Source organism: Oncorhynchus clarkii, chromosome 4, assembly GCF_045791955.1.
Source record: "Oncorhynchus clarkii lewisi isolate Uvic-CL-2024 chromosome 4, UVic_Ocla_1.0, whole genome shotgun sequence".
Classification (NCBI taxonomy): Eukaryota; Metazoa; Chordata; class Actinopteri; order Salmoniformes; family Salmonidae; genus Oncorhynchus; species Oncorhynchus clarkii.
Window position 1 is genome coordinate 29,566,544 of NC_092150.1, and position 21,146 is coordinate 29,587,689.

The 21,146-nt window shown below is 43.7% G+C and overlaps 1 protein-coding gene across 1 annotated transcript in view; it reads left to right on the top strand.

Annotated features, from left to right (window-relative positions):
* The window catches only part of LOC139406700 (mast/stem cell growth factor receptor Kit-like), a 39,156-nt gene extending 21,751 nt beyond the window's left edge, over positions 1-17,405 (top strand). Inside the window, exons 9-21 of the mRNA XM_071149621.1 lie at positions 3,183-3,367; positions 6,782-6,888; positions 7,090-7,216; positions 7,789-7,893; positions 9,597-9,707; positions 10,077-10,224; positions 10,555-10,652; positions 10,802-10,932; positions 11,553-11,675; positions 13,964-14,075; positions 14,196-14,295; positions 14,710-14,815; positions 15,571-17,405. Coding sequence (XP_071005722.1) covers positions 3,183-3,367; positions 6,782-6,888; positions 7,090-7,216; positions 7,789-7,893; positions 9,597-9,707; positions 10,077-10,224; positions 10,555-10,652; positions 10,802-10,932; positions 11,553-11,675; positions 13,964-14,075; positions 14,196-14,295; positions 14,710-14,815; positions 15,571-15,774 — 1,657 coding nt within the window. The 3' untranslated portion in view covers positions 15,775-17,405. The remainder of the gene's footprint in view (positions 1-3,182; positions 3,368-6,781; positions 6,889-7,089; positions 7,217-7,788; positions 7,894-9,596; positions 9,708-10,076; positions 10,225-10,554; positions 10,653-10,801; positions 10,933-11,552; positions 11,676-13,963; positions 14,076-14,195; positions 14,296-14,709; positions 14,816-15,570) is intronic.
* Positions 17,406-21,146: the final 3,741 nt, after the last annotated feature.

Consider the following 21,146-nt stretch of genomic DNA (forward strand, 5'->3'; position numbering starts at 1 on the left):
ATCAGAGATGACACGATCCCGACCCTGCAGCTGCAAGTTTATTGCATTCAGATGACTCGTAATGTCACACAGAAAAGCCATTTCACACAGAAACATTTCGTCTCGGAGTTGTGTTGTGTCTTTCCCTTTGCTGTCCAAGAACAGACAAATCTCCTCACGAAGCTCGAAACATCTTTGAAGCACCTTTCCCTGGCTTAGCCATCGCACCTCTGTGTGATAAGGCAAATCACCATGCTCCGTTTCTAACTCCGTCAGAAATGCCTTGAACTGGCGGTGATTCAAACCTTTGGCTCTGATAAAGTTAACTGTGCGCGTGATGATGCTCATTACATGCTCCATTTTCAAGGCTTTACCGCACAACGCTTCCTGGTGTATGATACAATGATAAGCTGTCAGCTCACCTGTCGCGTTTTCCTCTTGCATCTTTTCCCGTATCTTCGCCACCAGTCCGCTCCTGTGTCCACACATCGCAGGTGCTCCGTCGGTTGTCAAACCCACGAGTTTTTCCCAAGGCAGCTCCATCTCATTTACACATCTTGACACCTCTTCATACAAATCATGCCCCGTAGTTGTGCCATGCATAGGACGTAAAGCCAAAAACTCCTCTGCCACGCTTAGGTTGGAGTCCACTCCGCGGATGAAAATTGACAACTGGGCAATGTCAGAAATGTCGGTGCTCTCATCCACAGCCAAGGAATATGCAATAAAATCTTTTCCCTTTTTCACAAGCTGCTCTTTTAGATTGATGGACAACTGGTCTACTCTCTCGGCAATGGTGTTTCTGCTCAGACTCACATTTAAAAAGAGTTGCCTTTTTTCTGGGCAAACTTCGTCACAAACTTTAATCATGCAGTTTTTGATGAAATCCCCCTCCGTAAATGGCCGGGCTGATTTAGCGATCTCTTCTGCCAAAATAAAACTGGCCTTGACAGTTGCGTCCGCGTGTGTGTCCGCGTGTTTCGTTTCATAATGTCGTCTCAGATTATACTCTTTCAGTACCGCCACACTTTCTCCACACAGAAGACACACAGGTTTTCCAGCTACCTTCGTGAACATATACTCCGACTCCCACCTTGTTTGAAACCCCCGGTTCTCAGTATCCACCTTCCGTTTTGCCATTTTTGATGGGTATCTGAAAGTTAATTTTACTGTGATGCTGACGACTGCTGTGCCAATAAATATTGAAATGAAGCAGCCTACTGCTCGGTGCGTCACCTTTGCATTGTGGGAAATGTAGTATTGGTGCGTGTAAAAGATCTGCGGGCTGCCGGCTTGCTGCGGGCCGGTTCTAATAATAAATCAAGATCATCCCAGGGGCCGTAAAAAACCTTCTTGCGGGCCGGATGTGGCCCGCGGGCCTTGACTCTGACATATGTGCTCTAGGTCATACACTATCCCAGGATAAATGTAAGATCAGAGAGGACATACAATGTTTCCAGACACTGCCATACACCTTCCCCCAATGGGAAGAGGAGGAAGTAACTGGCACACAGACATAGTGGAGACAAGTAATTGGTTTCCCATTAATCACGCCATCCCTTCACATGGTTTAAGAATAGGTAAAGACACATTCACATATGAAGACAATGTTCCCTCCTGTCCTCTTCCCTTTCTGATATTCTGCATAGCACCAGAGACATGTTGAAGACAAGCCTGACCTCTCCCCTCTCTGGGTCCCAGGTGACTGAGCCCCAGCTGAGGGAAAAGTGCAACTGCCAACACTATAGTCCAAAAGGATACATTCTAATGACAAGTATCTCACATAAGCATATTATGCAAATAAACATCTTAATTATCTATGTTACCCAACTAATTCTGATTCATCCGCCACAATCCTAATGCAGTTTCTCCCTAGGTTATGCCTATGTCTTACAGTTCTTCCCTTTCTCACCTTCTCTGTTGGCTTTGTAGCATGGCCTGTGTCCGGTGCACAGTTTACACACGTATATAGATTTGAACAAGGATGTCCGTGTTGTGAACAGCGTTTGCATCAACTCTGGTCAATGTTATGCAGCTCGCGTGCGAGCGCTTTACCAAGTCACAATAGGTGTTCTCGTTTTAGACCTGCGATTACAGGTACGAGTCCTGACATTTCAGGCTCGTAATGTAAGGATTGTTCTTGGAACCATGGGGTCTATGGATTTGGGTTGCAGTGACAGCGTGTCAGTCCACATAGCCATGTTGCAGCAAGTTCTCATGTCCCCATAGTATGTTATACCGAGTGACCAACTGAAAGGGAACAGACAGTTATGAATGTAACTACTGTTCCCTGAAGGCGGGAACGAGGTATAACATATTTTGGCCTGGGCCTTCAGGGGGTTTGGGTTCGCTGAAGAGCGGTATTGAATTGAGGAAATGGATGTGAGCCCCAGCATTATAGCCAGGAAGGAGGAGCTTCCGAGTCTGGCTCGGCATCTATTGGCCCATTGGGCGTGCTTTCAGTTTGCTGCAGGTGAATAGGATGGGTCGTTGACTCCCCATAGTATGTTATACCTCATTCAGGAAACAGTAGTAATATTCATAACTTCACTCTATTTATAATAAGCATGGCAACACCAATCCAATGAAACTCTGGCAATGAGTCAGAGGCGATTGGCTAGTCATTATCCTATCGCTTTCAATTATGATCAAAACGACTTAGAGAGCTGTCCAACTCAAACAAACAGGCGTACAGTTACCTTTGAAATGTTTGTTTACATAAGGCACAAGGTGATGGTATGGAATGTGCCCCCCCCATATTTTTGTTTTATTGAGATTGTTTTCACTTCCTGTACCTCTAAGGTATTGTTGTTTTAGTAGATGCTGACATGGAGGAACATACAGTATATCCTTTAGTTTGGTGTGGAAGACTGGCATTGTATGGGGATGGACTGATTTAGCCTGGCACAGTGAGGTTTTATTTCGACATTTAAGACCAATGTATGCTTGTATGCGTCATGCCCCAGTTTTGTCCAACGACTCTGTACCTGGCTGTTGTTTTGAGGGCACACATGGTGAACACAATGTCAACAATTCCTTAGTCTCCTGTTTGTTTACTCATAACAGCTCATTCAACCATTTTACATTTACAACTGCTGTGTTCATAGAGCCACATGAAACAAGCAACATTGCATTAAATCTACTAAAAACGACATCCAAATGCAGTCACATTAGTTTGGTTGACAGTTTGTCCCATCCCTCAGGTGCTCCCACCAGATGAATGCCACTCAGGAGGAGCAGGACATTGTCACAGTGACATTGTTGAGTCCCTCCTTTGGGAAGACGGAGGTGGAGAGCAGGCTGAACATCACCACGGGAAGATTCCACACGTTGGAGTGTGTGGCCACCGTGGAGGGAGAGCAGGCCTACACACTGTTCTCTATCAGTGGTGAGTTGTGGTGACATGCGCACACACACACACACACATAGCAATATACAAATGAGTGGGGAGTTGTTGTAGATGTTGTTTTTTTTAAAAATAGTTAATACTCAATACGAAAAAACTGAATTAATGTCAGTAATGCAGTACTAACTAAAGTCTCGGCTGTGTTACGTTCAGGTCACTGTCACGTGTGCCTCCTCGCCGACCTCTAGGTCACCAGGCTGCTCGTTATGGCGCACACCTGTCACAAGCGTTACTCGCATAATGACACTCACCTGGACTCCATCCCCTCCTTGATTACCTGCCCTTTATATGTCACTCCCTTTGGTTTCTTCCCCAGTCGTCATTGACTCTGTTTCATGTCGCCCCGTGGTTTGTGTTTCGTCTTTATTGTTTTGTTTATTTATTAATACACTCACTCCCTGTACTTGCTTCGCGACTCTCAGCGCACTCATTACAGTCAAAGTCCATTCAGGTCTGCTCCCATTATGTCTGAGCTGAGGTGCAGCGTTACAGCTGTTTCTCTTTATGTGGCTCAAGGTCATGTCAGTGATCCGCACCAACAACACTCTTCAGCTCAACTCGAAGGATTTCGCAATTATAATCCACTGATTGTTTACGAAAGACTTGGGTTTTTGACATAGATCTTACCCATAAACAGAGGTGCAATATTAAGCATTGATTATAGGGCCGGAGTCTGTTTATATAAACATAGGTGGGGAGAGATAACACAAACCTGTGTGATGTGTGATAATGTCTCATCACTTACTAGCAGAAATGATCATCAGTGGTAGGGGGATAGTGTAGTTTTGGAACGCGAATCCAACTTTCTAGAACATCCTGTTTATATACTGTCTGATGCGCTATTCTAATATGACAGCAATTGAAACCAGAGTGAGAAGAGAGTTGTCTTAGCGTGGGTATGGAGAATGAGATTGCGATGGTGTAGAGGAGGAGGGGAAGTTGCCTGGACACATCGGGCATGTGGGTGGCATTATGGACGAGGAGTGTGTAGCCAGGCAGGACAGGCTTGTGGGAGCTTGTGCCCAGGCCTTAGTGCTTATTGGAGCAGGGCAGACACGCGGAGACATGCAGGGAAGTCTGGACAACAGTTGGAGCCCTTGCCACCCTGAATGTTTAAACACTGTGGGAATTTTGGACATGGCCAGCCAAGGAGGCAGGGAGCTGTAGGGAAAGAATAAAGGGATGGAGGGAGAGCTTTAAAAGCCACTGACAGGTTTACAGAAGATTAGTTCCTGCAGACTCTGCATTCTGAGATGATTTGAAATGGAGAGAAATCCTCTTATGGCTAAAGAGCTTATTACACCTAGTGTACAGAGCTAGGAAAACAATAACACCACAAACCGCTACAGTACACAAAGGAACAGACGACTTATTATACAGCAGTTTTACACAACAACAGCAGCAGTACTGCGTCATGCTGCACAACACCACAGCATGCTACATACTGTGCAGTGCCTTCGGAAAGTATTCAGACCCCTTGACTTTCTCCACATTTTGTTTGGTTACAACCTTATTCTAAAATGTATTAAATATTTTTTTTCCATCCCCAATCTACACACAATACCCCATAATGACAAAGCAAAAACTTTTTTTTGTTTTTTTTGCTAATTTATTAAAAATAAAAAACTGATATCACATTTAAATAAGTATTCAGACCCTTTACTCAGTACTTTGTTGAAGCACCTTTGGCAGCGATTACAGGCTCAAGTCTTCTTTGGTTTGACGCTACAAGCTTGGCACACCTGTATTTGGGGAGTTTCTCTCATTCTTCACTGCAGATCCTCTCAAGCTCTGTCTGGTTGGATGGGGAGCATTGCTGCACAGCTATTTTCAGTTGTTCGATCGGGTTCAAGTCTGGGCTCTGGCTGGGACACTCAAGGACATTCAGAGACTTGTCTCGAAGCCAATCCTACGTTGTCTTGGTTGTGTGCTTAGGGTCGTTGTCCTGTTGGAAGGTGAACCTTCACCCCAGTCTGAGGTCCTGAGCACTCTGGAGGAGGTTTTCGTCAAGGATCTCGCTTTACTTTGCTCCATTCATATTTCCCTCGATCCTGACTAGTCTCCCAGTCCCTGCACCTGAAAAACATCCCCACAACATGATGCTATCTCCACCATGCTTTACTGTAGGGATGATGCCAGGTTTCCTCCAGGCGTGACACTTGGCATTCAGGCCAAAAAGTTTAATCTTGGTTTCATCAAACCAGATAATATTCTTTCTCATGGTCTGAGACTCTTTAGATGCCTTTTGGCAAACTCCAAGTGGGCTTGCATGTGCCTTCTGATCCCCAATCAAAGACAAAGATAGACAGCTGCCTCTGATTGGGAACCATACTCAGCCAAAAACACAAAGGAATAGAAAACATAGATTTTCCCACCCAAAAACACAAAGGAATAGAAAACATAGATTTTCCCACCCGAGTCACAACCTGACCTAACCAAACATAGAGAATAATAAGGATCTCTAAGGTGACAATCTGGCCACTCTACCATGGCCTGATTAGTGGAGTGCTGCAGAGATGGTTGTCCTTCTGAAAGGTTCTCCCATCTCCACAGAGGAACTCTAGAGCTCTGTCAGAGTGACCATCTGGTTCTTGGTCACCTCCCTTCTCCCCCGATTGCTCTTCCTAGATACAAACATTAGCTCCAGGAAGAGTTTTGGTGGTTCCAGACTTCCTACATTTTAGAATGACGGAGGCCATTGTGTTCTTGGTGACCTTCAATGCTGCAGACATTTTTTGTACCCTTCCCCAGATCTGTGCCTCGACACAGTCCTGTCTCTGAGCTCTACAGATAATTAATTCGACCTCATGGCTTGGTTTTGCTGTGACATGCACTGTCAACTGTGGACCTTAAATAGATAGAAGTGTCCAATCAATTTAATTTACCGCAGGTGGACTCCAATCAAGTTGTAGAAAGAGAGCTCAATTTTAAGTTTCATAGTAAAGGGTCTGAATACTTATGTAAATAATGTATTTCTGTTTTTTATTTTTAATAAATGAGCTAACATTTCTAAAGACCTGTTTTCGCTTTGTCGTTATGAAGATTTGTATTTATTTCATCCATTTTAGAATAAGGCTGTAACCATAACAAAATGTGGGAAAAGTTCATGGGTCTGAATACTTTCCAAAGGCACTGTGACTATAACAGGAATTATGTAGGTAATAATATACAAAGACATTAACAAAATATAAAAAATAAAGTTTGACTCAAATAATAGGATTACTTTAGAGTGATTACCACATAGCACTCTCCACATAAGAAGCCTAATATAAAGCCAAACATAAGATCGGATCTCTTCCTGTGTTTCTGTCATTCTCTCATAGTGCTTCTCTCCTCTCTCTAACGTCCTTCACTGATATCTCTGTATCTCTCTGTGTTGTGTGTTTGTCCCTACAGAGAGAACAGTGCCTCATGAGCTCTTCACCCCTCTGCTGATTGGCTTTGTGTCAGCAGCAGCCCTCCTCTGTGTCATCCTCATAGTGCTCTTCTACAAGTACCTGCAGGTAACTCACCTCTTCTCATGCATGTCACACCCACTTCTACTGCAGGTTACACACCTGAGTATAAAAATGACACACAGTAACTCACAGCCAATGATAAGGTACAGTATCTCACCATAAACTGTGCTGAAGTACCATGATTGATGTGAGTTTTATGGCATCCTCTGTGCTTCTCCTAATATAAACTCCCTGCTTGCCTCACAGAAACCCAAATACCAGATCCAGTGGAAAGTCATTGAAGGTATCCACGGAAACAACTATGTGTATATTGACCCTACCCAGCTCCCATACGACCACCAGTGGGAGTTCCCCCGGGACAAACTGCGTTTCGGTGAGTTCCTTGGCTTTCATCACACTCAGGAATAGCACATTTAATCATCACCAAGCGGGGAGGTTGCCCCAGACATCTTTTACAGTATATCCGTCATCTCTAATACAGGACTGTATGATGTTTAGTTTGTTTTTAGTATTACCCAGGTTTATTTAAGATGTGTAGTATCAAGTCATAGCAGCAGCTGTTGAAAGTCCGTTTTGTTTTGGTATTTGGAGCCAGCCAATGTATCTTTGCGGGCTCATAATGATGGGTGCACACCCTGTTTGCAGACCAATTGGTTACAGTTTCACACTTTTACAATAGCTGCGAGCACACACTAACTGCATGATTTATTTCATGTAGCTGTTTTCTTTTATAAACAACCTCAACCCCTCCCTTTAAGCAAATGTTCTGTTGTTTTTGGAAATTTTGAAACCACCCCAAACAGGATTCTGCGTGTCCTGGTGTCTGCTTTCCCCGCCCTTGCAGGGTAAACCTGGTGATCGTTGGTGCAGGAAGCAGAGCTAGGATGTGGGAGGGGAACACGATGGAATAACATTAGTCTGTCTGTGTTCCATGTCTGTCTGCAGGGAAAACGCTGGGCTCCGGAGCCTTCGGGAAGGTGGTGGAGGCTACTGCTTATGGAATGTCCAAAGCTGATACAGTGATGACAGTGGCGGTCAAAATGCTCAAACGTAAGACCAAAGTGATGACACAAGTGATAATAAAACATTTCAGAGGAGCTGCGTTGACCAATTCTCTGGAATCTTCTTCTGGATAGTTAAACAACCGAAGCTTCTGCGTATGAGCGGTATTCTCTCCCCCTCCGCTGCAGCAACATATCAAAGACACGCAGGACACAGACAGGCAGTCTAAATAGTGATTTAGTGTTGTTTTTTCATCATCATTGCAAACCTTGATTGGTTAAACAGGAGGCAGAGGCAGTCAGCTTTTAACGGTTCTATTTTAGTTGTGGTTAAAACGCTGATTGTTTTTGCCCCAATGCAATGTGTAGACTGCATCCTGCTTGTGCTACTGAAATATCCTTAGTAACAACACACAGAGAAAGTTGTAACCTACATCCTAAATTAGCCTACAAAATACACTGAGTGTACAAAACATTAAGGACACCTTCCTAATATTGAGTAGAGTTGTCTTAAGGCTTAAAAATCCTTCTTTGGCCTCCCGAGTGGCACAGTGATCTAAGGCACTGCATCGCAGTGCTAGCTGTGCCACTAGAGATTCTGGGTTCGAGTCCAGGCTCTGTCGCAGCCGTCCGTGACCGGTAAACCCATGGGGCGGCGCACAATTGGCCCAGTGTCGTCCGGGTTAGGGGAGGGTTTGGCCAGCAGGGATGACCCTGTCCCATCGCGCACTAGCGACTCCTGTGGCGGGCCGGGTGCAGTGCACACTGACACGGTCGCTAGGTGTACAGTGTTTCTTTCGACACATTGGTGCGGCTGGCTCCGGGTTAAGTGGGCATTGTGTCAAGAAGCAGTGTGGTTGGGTTGGGTTGTGTTTCGGAGGACGCATGGCTCTTGACCTTCGCCTCTCCCGAGTCCGTACGGGAGTTGCAGCGATGAGACAAGACTGTAACTACCAATTGGATACCTTGAAAAATGGGGTAAAATTTTAATTGAAAAAAATCCTTCTTTAACCGTTCTCCTCCCCTTCATCTACGCTGATTTAAGTGGATTTAACAAGTGACATCAATAAGGGATCAAAGCTTTCCCCTGGTCAGTCTGTGTCACAGAAAGAGCAGGCCGCCAGGGTGTTGTTTTGTTCACTCAGTTCTCAGTGTATACACAGTGTATATATATTTGTGGAATGTTCGTTCAAACCGCAGCTAGTTTTTATATCAGCTGTTCAGAAATAGAGACCTAGGCTGCATCATCATGTCGATCAAATGGCTTGATGATCAGGGTTCAGAAGAGGGTGAGTGAAGTGAACACATGCGCACAGGGTGATTCGGTTCTTTAGCTCTGGGGAAGAGGCTTCCAGGGTGGCGGTACCGGGTGGGTTACCTTCGGTCGCGCAGCCTCAGACAAGTTTAATGGCAATGAAAAGAGACACACGTTGGTGACAAATCGGTTTATTTTATGGTGTCTGACTAATCAGACCTGGTCAAGTCACAGTCAGAAGACCCCTTGCCCGAATGATGATTGGTGAACACCCTCAACAGATATTTGACTAAATATATTTCAGTAGCTGTTGAGTATGTGTGTGTGTGTGCGTGTTTGCATTGATGTATGTATGTATGCTTGTGACACCGACAGCGGCCAGAGGTGTTTGTGCTAGCACGAGGTGAAACTAGCACAAGCAGATTTCCTTTGATGTTTTCTTTGATGACGACTTTGAAGCACTTTAAAATGATCACGTTCCGATGGTTTTTCCACAGCCAGTGCCCATGCCACTGAGAAGGAGGCGCTGATGTCAGAGCTGAAAGTTCTCAGTTACCTCGGAAACCACATGAACATCGTCAACCTGCTTGGAGCCTGTACTGTTGGAGGTAAGGGGCAGAAGGTTTGGAGGACTGTACCAACCATAGAAGAAGAAGAGTTTATCAAAGACTAGAATTAGGGTTAAGCCTATGGTATCATCAATCTGAATGGTGTGGGTAACTTTTTTGTCAGAGGTTTTTGAGAAACAGTAATAACCTGAACACTCCCTCCTTTTATCACCAATGATTTTATTGCTTGTTGAGCATTGGATCATGCTTTATGGTGTAGGAGTGGTGATCCCGAAACTTGCTGTGATTGTATTGGTGTGTCTATACGTCAAGAGTATTTTGTTTATCTTTGTTTGTCTTTTGTGTGTTGCTTCTTTGTGTTCTATTTCTACTGTCATGTGACATGGCAATTGTGCTCCTTGTCTTCAGGCCCAACCCTGGTGATCACAGAGTACTGCTGCTTTGGTGACCTCCTGAACTTTCTGAGAAGGAAGAGAGAGACGTTCTTTTGCTCCAAGCTAGGGGACGACTGCTACTACAGGAATGTCATGCTGCAGAGGGGAACAGCTACAGCTGGGTCAGTGTGGACCTTTTACAATTACAAGGAGAGGGTGGTAGTTGAGTGGTGTATAATTGTCACAGCACAGTATGTAAGGTATGTATGTGCTGTTGCTTATGTCATCTCACCTGCTCACGGAAGTAAATACCACTGCCGTTGTTGAAAATTCCCCAATTGAACTAAGCATGAAGCACTCTTTGTTGTTATTGAGAAAACATACTTAGAGTAAATGTATCTGGAGATTCACAATTTATGTAAGGGAGGATTTCCTACCCAGTGTGTAGGAGTAATATGTAGTATTGGCATGGCAGCTGAACTGAGATCAGACTGCTCCTTTCCTCCTCACAGAGACAGCAGGAATGGCTACGTGGATATGAGGCCTTCTGTCACTGGCGTCCTGCCAAATGGCTTATCCTCAGAGAAGAGGCGCTCGATGCGCAAAGCAGGCAAGACATCCACTCTGATATTCATTGATAATTGTCACATTTATAATTTCAGAGTCCCTCTATAAACAATGAAGCTACCTTTCTACACAATGCTTTTCTCTCTATACACCTCTCTAATTATTTTTGCTCCATCTCTCTCTTTCTCTCAGGTGGTTCAAGTAGTGAGCCAGATGTTGTGAGTGAGATGCTCCATGAGGACGGTCTCTCTCTGGACACAGAGGATCTGCTCAGCTTCTCCTATCAAGTGGCCAAAGGCATGGACTTCCTGGCTTCCAAAAATGTAAGCCCTTCATGTCCTCACCGAAGATCTCCTGTCCTAATAAGCTCCTGAAACCCCTCACCACCAGCTATCTAGAACAACAGGTCTATCTTGTACTCTGCAATTCAGTCCAGCTAGTTAAATCCATGATGGTGGACCATGTTAATGTCCAACCATTCTCTGGAAAGCATCCTTTCCACTGGTATTATTGGTTCATTGTATGAGATTACATTTAGACACACACTAAGCTACACACACACACACACACACACACATTAGTTCCATCCTCTTTCTTTCCAAACAATACCAGGATCACATTTCCATGGCTGGTCAACAGGTCCAGGATGCATGTTTGAGCATGCTACTTAAAAATGTATAAGGCATTAAGGCAAGCGGACACCAGACTACAGCCAGGCCCTGTATTAGTATCTGGGTGTGTATGGAGCAACTTTTGGGAAAGAAAATTCTCTGTCACAATGTATTAGTAGTATTGACTGTTCTACAGTATGTTATGTTACCTTGTGCTGTCTTAATGCATTATGTTTCATTATTTTTGTGTGTGTGTGTGTGTGTGTGTGTGTGTGTGTGTGTGTGTGTGTGTGTGTGTGTGTGTGTGTGTGTGTGTGTGTGTGTGTGTGTAGTGCATCCACAGAGACCTGGCAGCCAGGAACATTCTCCTGACCCAGGGACGAGTGGCAAAGATCTGTGACTTCGGCCTTGCTCGTGACATCACCACTGACTCCAATTATGTAGTCAAAGGCAATGTAAGTCTGCCCCATCACTCGCTGTAGATCTCAATATGAGTTATAGATACTGCTTTGGACATTTTGCAGTGAAACCCGTCAAGCACAGGCACTGTATTGATATAAAGTGTGTTTGTCAGCTACAGTGCCTTCAGAAAATATTCCACATTTTGTTGTGTTACATAAAAATACAAATGTCACCCATCTACACAATACCCCATAATGACAAAGTAAAAACATGTTTTTAGAAATGTTAGCAAATGAAATACATAAATATCTAATTTACATAAGTATTCACACCTCTGTCAATACATCATGGTTTCCCAAATCCGGTCCTGGGGCCCTGGGTGCACATTTAGGTTTTTGCCCTAGCACTACGCAGCTGATTCAAATGATCAACATTTGATGATGATTGGTTATTTGAATCAGCTGTGTAGTGCTAGGGCAAAAAAACTACATGTGCACCCAGGGGGTGGGGTTCCCATCACCTTAGTCTTTCTGGGTATGTCTCTAAGAGCTTTGCACACCTGGATTGTACAATATTTGCCCATTATTATCTTCTAAATTCTTAAAGTTCTGTCATATTGGTCATTAATCATTGCTAGACAACCATTTTCAAGTCTTGCCATTGATTTTCAAGCAAATTTAAGTCATAACTGTAAATCTGCCACTCAGGAACATTCACTGTCTTCTTGGTAAGCAACTACAGTGTAGATTTGGCCTTGTGTTTTAGGTTATTGTCCTGCTGAAAGGTGTATTTATCTGTTTCTGGTGGAAAGCAGACTGAACCAGGTTTTCCTTTCGAATTTTGCCTGAAAATAGCCTAATCTTCATGACTAATGTTCAAATTTAGACGTCAAACAGTATCAAGGTTCTGGTCTAATGCTTCTAAAAATGTTAGCATAACCGTGTTCATGGAGCTCTCAACTAGCCATTCCATTTATTTTTATCCTGAAAACTCCCTCTCCGGCAACTGAGTTAGGAAGGATGCGGACACCTGTATCTTTAGAGTGACTGGGTGTATTGATATACCATCCAAAGTGTAATAATATCCCATGCTCAAAGGGAATATCTGTTTGCTTTACCCATCTACCAATAGGTGCACTTCTTTGCGAGGCATTGGGAAAACCTCTCTGGTCTTTATGGTTGAATCTGTGTTTCAAATTCACTGCTCGACTGAGGGACCTTACAATTATCTGTATGTGTGGGGTACCGAGAATTACTGTATAAAATAAATAATTCAAATACTGAGCTATATTGTATGCCAAAAAATGTGGAAAATATATTATGATATACTAATACATTTAACAAGTAATATTTGTATTTCTCAAAAGGTAAGAGTAAAAATGATTGACACCCTTTCAATACCTCACCTTCACTGAGCCTAACATCACTGAGCCTTTAAAAAAAAGGCTTAGCTTAAGGTCAATGGCATCATGAACATTTTAGCCAAAACCTCGTTACCTCTGCCAGGAGGCTGAAACTTGGCTGCAAGTGGATCTTCCAGGAAGACAATAACCCCAAGCATACAGCACAATCCACAAAGACATTTTTAATTGGCCACAAAATCAATATTTTTGCTATGGTCATCTCAGTTTCTGGATTTGAAACACAATTAAAAACCTGTGTTTTGAATTGAAGAGGGCAGTCCATACGAGCAGACGACAGATATCAAGGATCTGGAAAGATTCTGTATTGAGGAATGGTCTAAGATCCCTCCCAATGTGTTCTCCAATCTCTTGAAACATATTAGAAAAAGTCTTGGTGACGTTACCCTCGCAAGGTGAGGTATTGAACAATTAAAATATGACTTGTTAATTGTATAACATAATATAATTTCCCCCAAAATGGTGCATACAATTTAGCTCAGTATTTGAATGTATTTTATACAGATATTCTTGCTCATCTTATCAAGGATGTCAATGTTGGTCCCATCTGTATATTTGGTGAATGTGACATTATAATGCGCACTCTGAGACAGCTGTGTGTTTATGAATTACTTGAAATGTCACTGGTATGGGGTCACCAGATACAAATGTCTCAAACATTCAGCACCTTATGGGAGTTTTAACCTAGGAAATACATATCCTCTCATACTAACACAAAAACAAGCAATGCTGAACATTGGTTTGAAATTCCAGATCAGCAGAATCTGCATTAACCATTTCCCCTCACCGGTTCTCAAGCCTCCACAGCTGAAGTGATGGAGATGATGGACTACTTCAATAGATTTGCTTTGATGAATTTGCTGAATAGATGGAGTGCGTCTGACATATTTGACTGGTTGTGATGGTTTGTGTTCCACGCAGGCTCGTCTCCCAGTCAAGTGGATGTCTCCGGAGAGCATCTTTGAGTGTGTGTACACATTTGAGAGTGACGTGTGGTCCTATGGCATCTTGCTCTGTGAAATCTTCTCACTCGGTACTTACATACACATTATTCTCTGTGTGTGTGTGTGTGTGTGTGTGTGTGTGTGTGTGTGTGTGTGTGTGTGTGTGTTTTCATTGATTTTTATTATCTTATTTCCTATTTGGCCTATAGGAAGCAGTCCATATCCTGGGATACCTGTGGACTCAAAGTTCTACAAAATGATTAAGGAAGGATACAGAATGGATGCACCAGAGTTTGCACCGAGTGAAATGTGAGTGTGTGTGTGTGGTGTGCGTGTCTAAGTATCTTGAGAAAGAATCAGGGAGTAGGAGAAGTGTATGCGTGGGTGTACTATGCATGGGTGTGAATATGTGGGATTTGAGCAGATGGCAGATTATATGAATTTGTCTTCACCATAAAAGTTCATATTAAAACTAAAAACATTTACACTTAGAGAAAGAACAGGGCAAATATTTGTATTATTTTATTTAACTAGGCAAGTCATTTAAGAACAAATTCTTATTTTCAATGACGGCCCAGTGGGTTCCTTGTTCAGGAGCAGAACGACAGGTTTTTAAACCTTGTCAGATCGGGGATTCGATCTAGCAACCTTTCGGTTACCGGCCCAACGCTCTAACCACTAGGCTACCTGCCGCCCCTGAACATGTGTGTGCTGTGGTTTCAGGTATGAGATAATGAGGTCGTGCTGGGAAGCGGACCCCTTTAAGAGACCCTCCTTCAGCAAGGTGGTGGAGAGGATCGAAAAACAGCTGTCAGACACCACCAAACATGTAGGTCACTCTCATCTAACCTGCTTGTGTACACATGTTGACAGACTATGGATTTAAGTTATTCACCAGCAGTCATTTCTATATTCTGAGATTTATTTTTTTAAGTACCAAAAGGTACCAAAAGGTCACCAGACATAGAAGCACCTTGAGATTTTGCTGTATTTAATAGTAGAGAACTACTATACAAATTCAATAAAATATTACCTGCCCTCTTGTTTTAGTAGCATACAGAACATGACTGTGTGCTCCTCCACTGCAACCACCAAGGGCCACATGTTAATACCACCAGACTAGACAGCCCTCCATCTGTATAGCAGTTGACACACAGAAATGTGTCAACCCTCCATTAATGCACGCACACACTCACACTCAGTACCCATTGAACGTGACACGAAGGCTAGAGGAGGAGATTAATATGATTGATCGATCACTCGTGCCATAATCACCTCTTTCACTGTGTCATGTCCTCTCTGGTGCGAGTGACAGGGGTGTGAGGTCAAACTAACAGTCTCCTCATGAACTCGGCTCATCTCTCACTTCTGAAACATGCCAGTGAGCTCTGAACACAGAGCAGGTCTTCTCTTTTCACGCCTTCCGCTTCACACCTTCAGACCAGAGGGCTACACTGTCATCTCCTTTCCTCACCATGCTGCATGTTGCTTACGCAGTACGTAGAACTGCAATGAAAACACATCTCCAACACTATGAAAACACCTCTCCAACACTATTTTGCTCTGTTTCTCTTCTCTGTGTAGATCTATCTGAATTTCAGCTCCAAGTTTCCGGTTACAATAGGGCCCCAGGGTACCAGTGTGGACCAGGGGACACAGAACGCCAACGTCCTGCGTCTCAACTCGGTGGGCAGCAGCAACGCCTCCACTCAGCCTCTATTGGCCAGCGCCAGCGACGACGTCTTCCTGGAGGAGATGGGCACCAGGCTCAGGGTCCACCGGGTGTAAGGCCACGCCCCCATGATGGCTGCCCCATAAAGTGCCTGTTTAGTGCAGCCCAAACACCCCACCACACCTATCCCAACCATATACTATGTCTAGCTATTAGCTTTCCCCTTCAGACAGAGGCTTGAAGAAGGACGAGGTCCTCTCAAAACCTCTGCTCCTGGCGCCTTTAGTGCATGGACGAGACCTGTCACCCACTGTCTCCATAGTATCTGGTCCTGTCTCTCACAAGCTTGGATATAGTCACACTGTCTTTACTCTCCAAGCCATTGAGCTACTGTGTATCACGTTTGTGCTGTTAGAAATGGACAGTGTATTTTATAGCTCCGGAGCAGTGCTATTTTCTGTGGACTTTTCTCAATGTTGCTTTCACCGTTTCTAAATATGTTTCATACAGTGTTTATGTTTGCTTCACATTTCTGTTGTCAATGTTAAACTGAATGACTATGTTTTTGTTGTCGTTTTGAATTACGTTTTTTATCTCAAACTAAATCATATAGCGTTTTCAATGGTTGGAGCACAATTATTATTTGAGGTGGAGGCACTTAAATTTGAACATCATTCCAGATGTAGACATCATGTAATGAAGCTTTCACCTTTTGTCTGCTCCACCTTCCACCCTTTAAGAATTGATGTCAGTATTATTCCACATGTTCAGTTTTGGTGACTATGTGACGGAGAGACATTTTGTCAGACGTTTCTAGGGCCAATGGTTTAAATGATATTCAGTGGGCTAAGTCTTATCACTTGATTCGATTGAGATGTTTTAAGTATGGTACTATGACTGCAGCTTTTAGTTGATGTCCCTGTGTATATATGTACATATTGACCTTGGGTATGACTAGTAATAAGTGTATGATGTGAGAGGTAGCATTAGCTTAGATTCCGCCTGGGAGGTTGCCTGCTGGAGATTCCTTGTAAATATGTAAATATGCTTCTGGTGTCGGGCACCTCTTCTGTCCTGTAGCGTATGTGTGACCCTTGTTTACATTTGTCATCAGACAGGTACTGCTGTATCACCGGGGTGTTTACTTAGTACTGTCTCCAAAGACAGGGGGAGGCTGAAACAGTGCATGGTTATAATGAGCATACTGTACAAGGAAACAGGCGATCACTCTTCAAGGTATTAGCCATTTGATTGTCAAAGAAGGCTTTCTGTTTTGAGGTAAAGCCAGCGATGCTTGTTTCAAATGCCAATGTGGAGCTTGCAGTACAGACCGACAACCGTTAAGCTAACTGTTCTGAGAAAAAGCCCATTTGAAAGTTAGATGTTAGAGGTGTTTAGTCAGACCAGGTGGTGACATGTCTTATAGCTCCCAACAGTCCTGTGGATAGTAGCGTGAGTGCTCCCGTCCCAGCAGTCAGTAGCTGATTTCTCAGCCATCCCTCTACTCTTTGTGTCCAGCTGCTTCCTCTGACGGAAGTGCTACTTCCAACATCTCTCAACCAGGGCTCTGTATCACTCCAGACTCCCATCACTAGGACTTCCCTCTTCCCACACTGAGATATTGTTGTGAAGAGCACCTGGAAAATGCTGTCTGAATGACTGAAAGGGTGTGTGTGTGTGTTTGTGTTTGTATGTGTCTGCATGTGTGCGTCTGTGTGTCTGCATGTGTGCGTCTGTGTGTCTGCATGTGTGCGTCTGTGTGTCTGCATGTGTGCGTCTGTGTGTCTGCATGTGTGCGTCTGTGTGTCTGCATGTGTGCATCTGTGTGTCTGCATGTGTGCGTCTGTGTGTCTGCATGTGTGCTATTTGTAGGTGCCACTGAATTAAATGTATGAAATTTACCCAACTGTTCAACCCGGTCCTTCCCAAAGCTGGATATTTGTAAATATGTGTGTGAATACAATGTAAGTAATGTGGATGCTGTCTTAATGTTTCATTTGATTTTCTATTGATATGGTACATTTAATGCACAACTCTGATATGCTGTAATATGAAAAATGTCTTACCAGAAATAGATACACAGATACGTACACCCTCATAATATTTACTGTACATCTTCTTCTTTGGAGATAAGCTGCTTGTTTTTCTGTAGATGTGGTAACTACTGTAAACGTACTGTTCCTGTACTGTACATAGTCTTTGTTTGGGCTTTGCTGTAGAATGTAATATTCCTTGTGTAGTGTCATTTTCCCATTGGCTTGGCACTAACCATTGCATTCTGTCTTCAACAAGCAAGCCAACACATTTATTTCTTTTTAAACGCTTATGGACAGCTTTGCCTTACAAATCAAGTTGGTTTTCAACCCGAAAACAGGAATGCCTTGTACTTTCATGGAAATGGCAAATATTGTCTAATTTTGCTAATTACAAGAAAGGACAAGTAGAACTGTAGGGCAATAACTTACATCAATACTCTGCTCTTTCCCTTATGCCACGTAGAATAGGAAACATAAAAATAGGTAATTACACAGTAATAACACTGTTACATGGTTATATCTGTGCCATGCATCACACTGTTAAAAAGCACAATCAAAATATTGTCTGATTATCCCTAACAATTTTACTCTATAACGGCTGATACAATATGACGGCTGATACAATATGACGGCTGATACAATATGACGGTTGTTTTAGAAATGTTAGAACATTTGTATATTTCCCTATACAACGTTTATTTTGTGCATTTAGTTGTATATTTATTTTACTAGAGGCAATGTTTGTTGTGCACATTTGCAATGGGTTGCTGTCTCTTGTTACTGTAATATAAATAAAATAAACGCATAATATTGTTTTGTTAATTGTGATTTGTATTAGATTTGTATTTTACTTTTTTCATGCCATTATTTTATGTGTGTGCAGGTTAGTTTTTTGGGTGGCATTGCTGTCTTCTTTTTTGATCCAGTTTGATATTGTGGTGGAGTCATTTTATTTAACATGTCACATATTGAATTGTCCCTCATAGATCTGAGGGACATATTGTCAGCCATCTGTGTCGAGCCTATGAGCAGGTGACGCCTCGGGGCACCTCACTGACGAGCTCCTTCCCAAGCTAGTGTACAGTCATTCTAGTGTATAGCCATGGACTATATCTGTTTTTAAAATCATGTTTCCTGCTCCAGAATGGTCAGGGTCTTTGGCTTGGGTCCAGCAGGGGACATCTGGCTTTAGGGGAACACCGCGAGGACAGTGGTTTGTCCAGCAGGCCAGGCCGGTGTACGGACAGACGGAGGGGCTTTGTGCGTGTCACTGCGTGGGCTGAGTCCATTGTTCTGGCATATATCTGATAAGAGGGACAGGAAATCCCACCATTGAAACTGAGTGGTTGAATGAACACGTTTGTGAGACTGAGTGGTTGCTTAAAGTTTTTAAAAAACAGCTGAGAGAGAGGGAAGAATCTTCTCTGTAATATTTCCTCACATGTTTTGTAGATCATTGAGAGACTGAACTTTGACAGCAAACGCTGCTCACCCTTGAGCTACTGTACTGTGGGTCTGGTAAGGATTTCTACATGGCTCAGTTGGGATTTTGATATGTATTGCTGTCACAATACAGTCTAATTAGGCTCAGTGTGCTGCACCACTCTTTTTTCTCTGTCCATCGTCTATCCTTCTCTCTCAGTGAGGGTAGAATTCTGATCAGGCCCTCATTCCAGCACAATAGTCTCATGTGTTTTCTAACAGCCTCTGGTAAATGATACTTCTGACCAAGATGGAAAAACAAACATCCAATTGTGTCATGGCAGTTCCATTGCTTTTTCTCTAGCATGATTGGATTACAAGGGCAGAGTGCCAATATGTGACACACTACACTGAGTATACCAAACATTAGGAAAAGCTTCCAAATATTGAGTTGCACCCCCCCCCCCTTTTTGCCCTCAGAACATCCTCAATTCGTTGGGTCATGGACTCTACAAGGTGTTGAAAGCATTCCACAGGCATGCTGGCCCATGTTGACTCCAATGTTTCTCACAGTTGTATCAAGTTGGCTGGATGTCCTTTGGGCGGTGGACCATTATTGAAACACATGGGAAACTGTTGAGTGTGAAAAATCCAGCAGCGTTGCAGTTCTTGACACAAACCGACGCACCTGGCACCTACTACCATACCTCGTTCAAAGGCACTTAAATCTGCACATATACACAATCCATGACTCAATTGTCTCAAGGCTTAAAAATATTCATTTAACCTGTCACCTCCCCTTCATCTACACGGATTAATGTGGATTTAACATAGTGACATCAATAAGGGATCCTAGCTTTCACCTGGTGAGTCTATGTCATGGAAAGAGCAGGTGTTTTTAATGTTTTGGATACTCAGTGTACAGTATGTCAATAATACACAATGTGTGTGTGCGTGCGTGTGAATGATTATTTATTTGACATTTTGCAGTATGAAATCTCTTGAGGTGCAGCCTCTTAATTTCAAGTGTGCCCCCACCAAAAAAATGTATACTTAGGCCTAGATTCAATAAGATCAAGGCTTAACTGGCGATAGACGACACCGCATAGCTGATGTTTTGGCAGTGTCAGAGGTGGAACTGCTCTTGTGATCATTGTCACGAAACCACACCCATCCCACTCATGTTAGAACTTCAGAATGAGAAAGTGTAGGCTATATAGAAATAATGAGGATCTCTATCAGCCTAGTCGAGGTGTAGATTACACCGCACATTTGTGACAATGTTGCGTTAGGAGGTAGGTGAAGGAGTCAGGCACAGGAGAGCAGAGATGTCTGAGATGCTTACTTTTAATAGGCAAGTCCACCAAACACAGGTATGGCACAATCCAAAAGTCAAACGCCCTCGACAACAGAGACACCCGTTACTCACGCAAGGAGGAACAAACAAAGCTCCTAAATAACACACTCTTATGAATGGGTGAAACCCAAAAAATTAGGCACAACCTCACCGAGCTACATCACAAAATAAAACAATCCCTCACAAACCTAGGCAGGCAACAGGGTAAATATATACACACAGAAATTAAGACAAATGAAACCAGGTGTGAAAGAACCAAAGACAAAGCAAGCAGAAAAGGAGAAAAGGATCGGTGATGGCTAGTAGGCCGGCACCGCCCAATCGGGGAGAGGAACTACCTTTGGTGGAAGCCGTGACAGTACCACCCCCCTCCCCCGACGCGCGGCTCCCGCAGGGCCGGCCTCGAGGACGACACGGGGAGAACGAGGCGCAGGGCGATCCGGATAGAGGCGGTGAAACTCCCTCAGCATAGATGGGTCCAATATGGCCTCCACCGGCACCCAGCATCTCTCCTCCTGACCGTTCCACTCCCAGGTACTGAAGGCCCCTCACCCGATGCCTCGAGTCCAGTATGGACCGAACTGCATACGCTGGCGCCCCCTCAATGTCCAGAGGGGGTGGAGGGACCTCCCGCACCTCAGCTTCTTGAAGCGGACCGGCCACCACCGGCCTG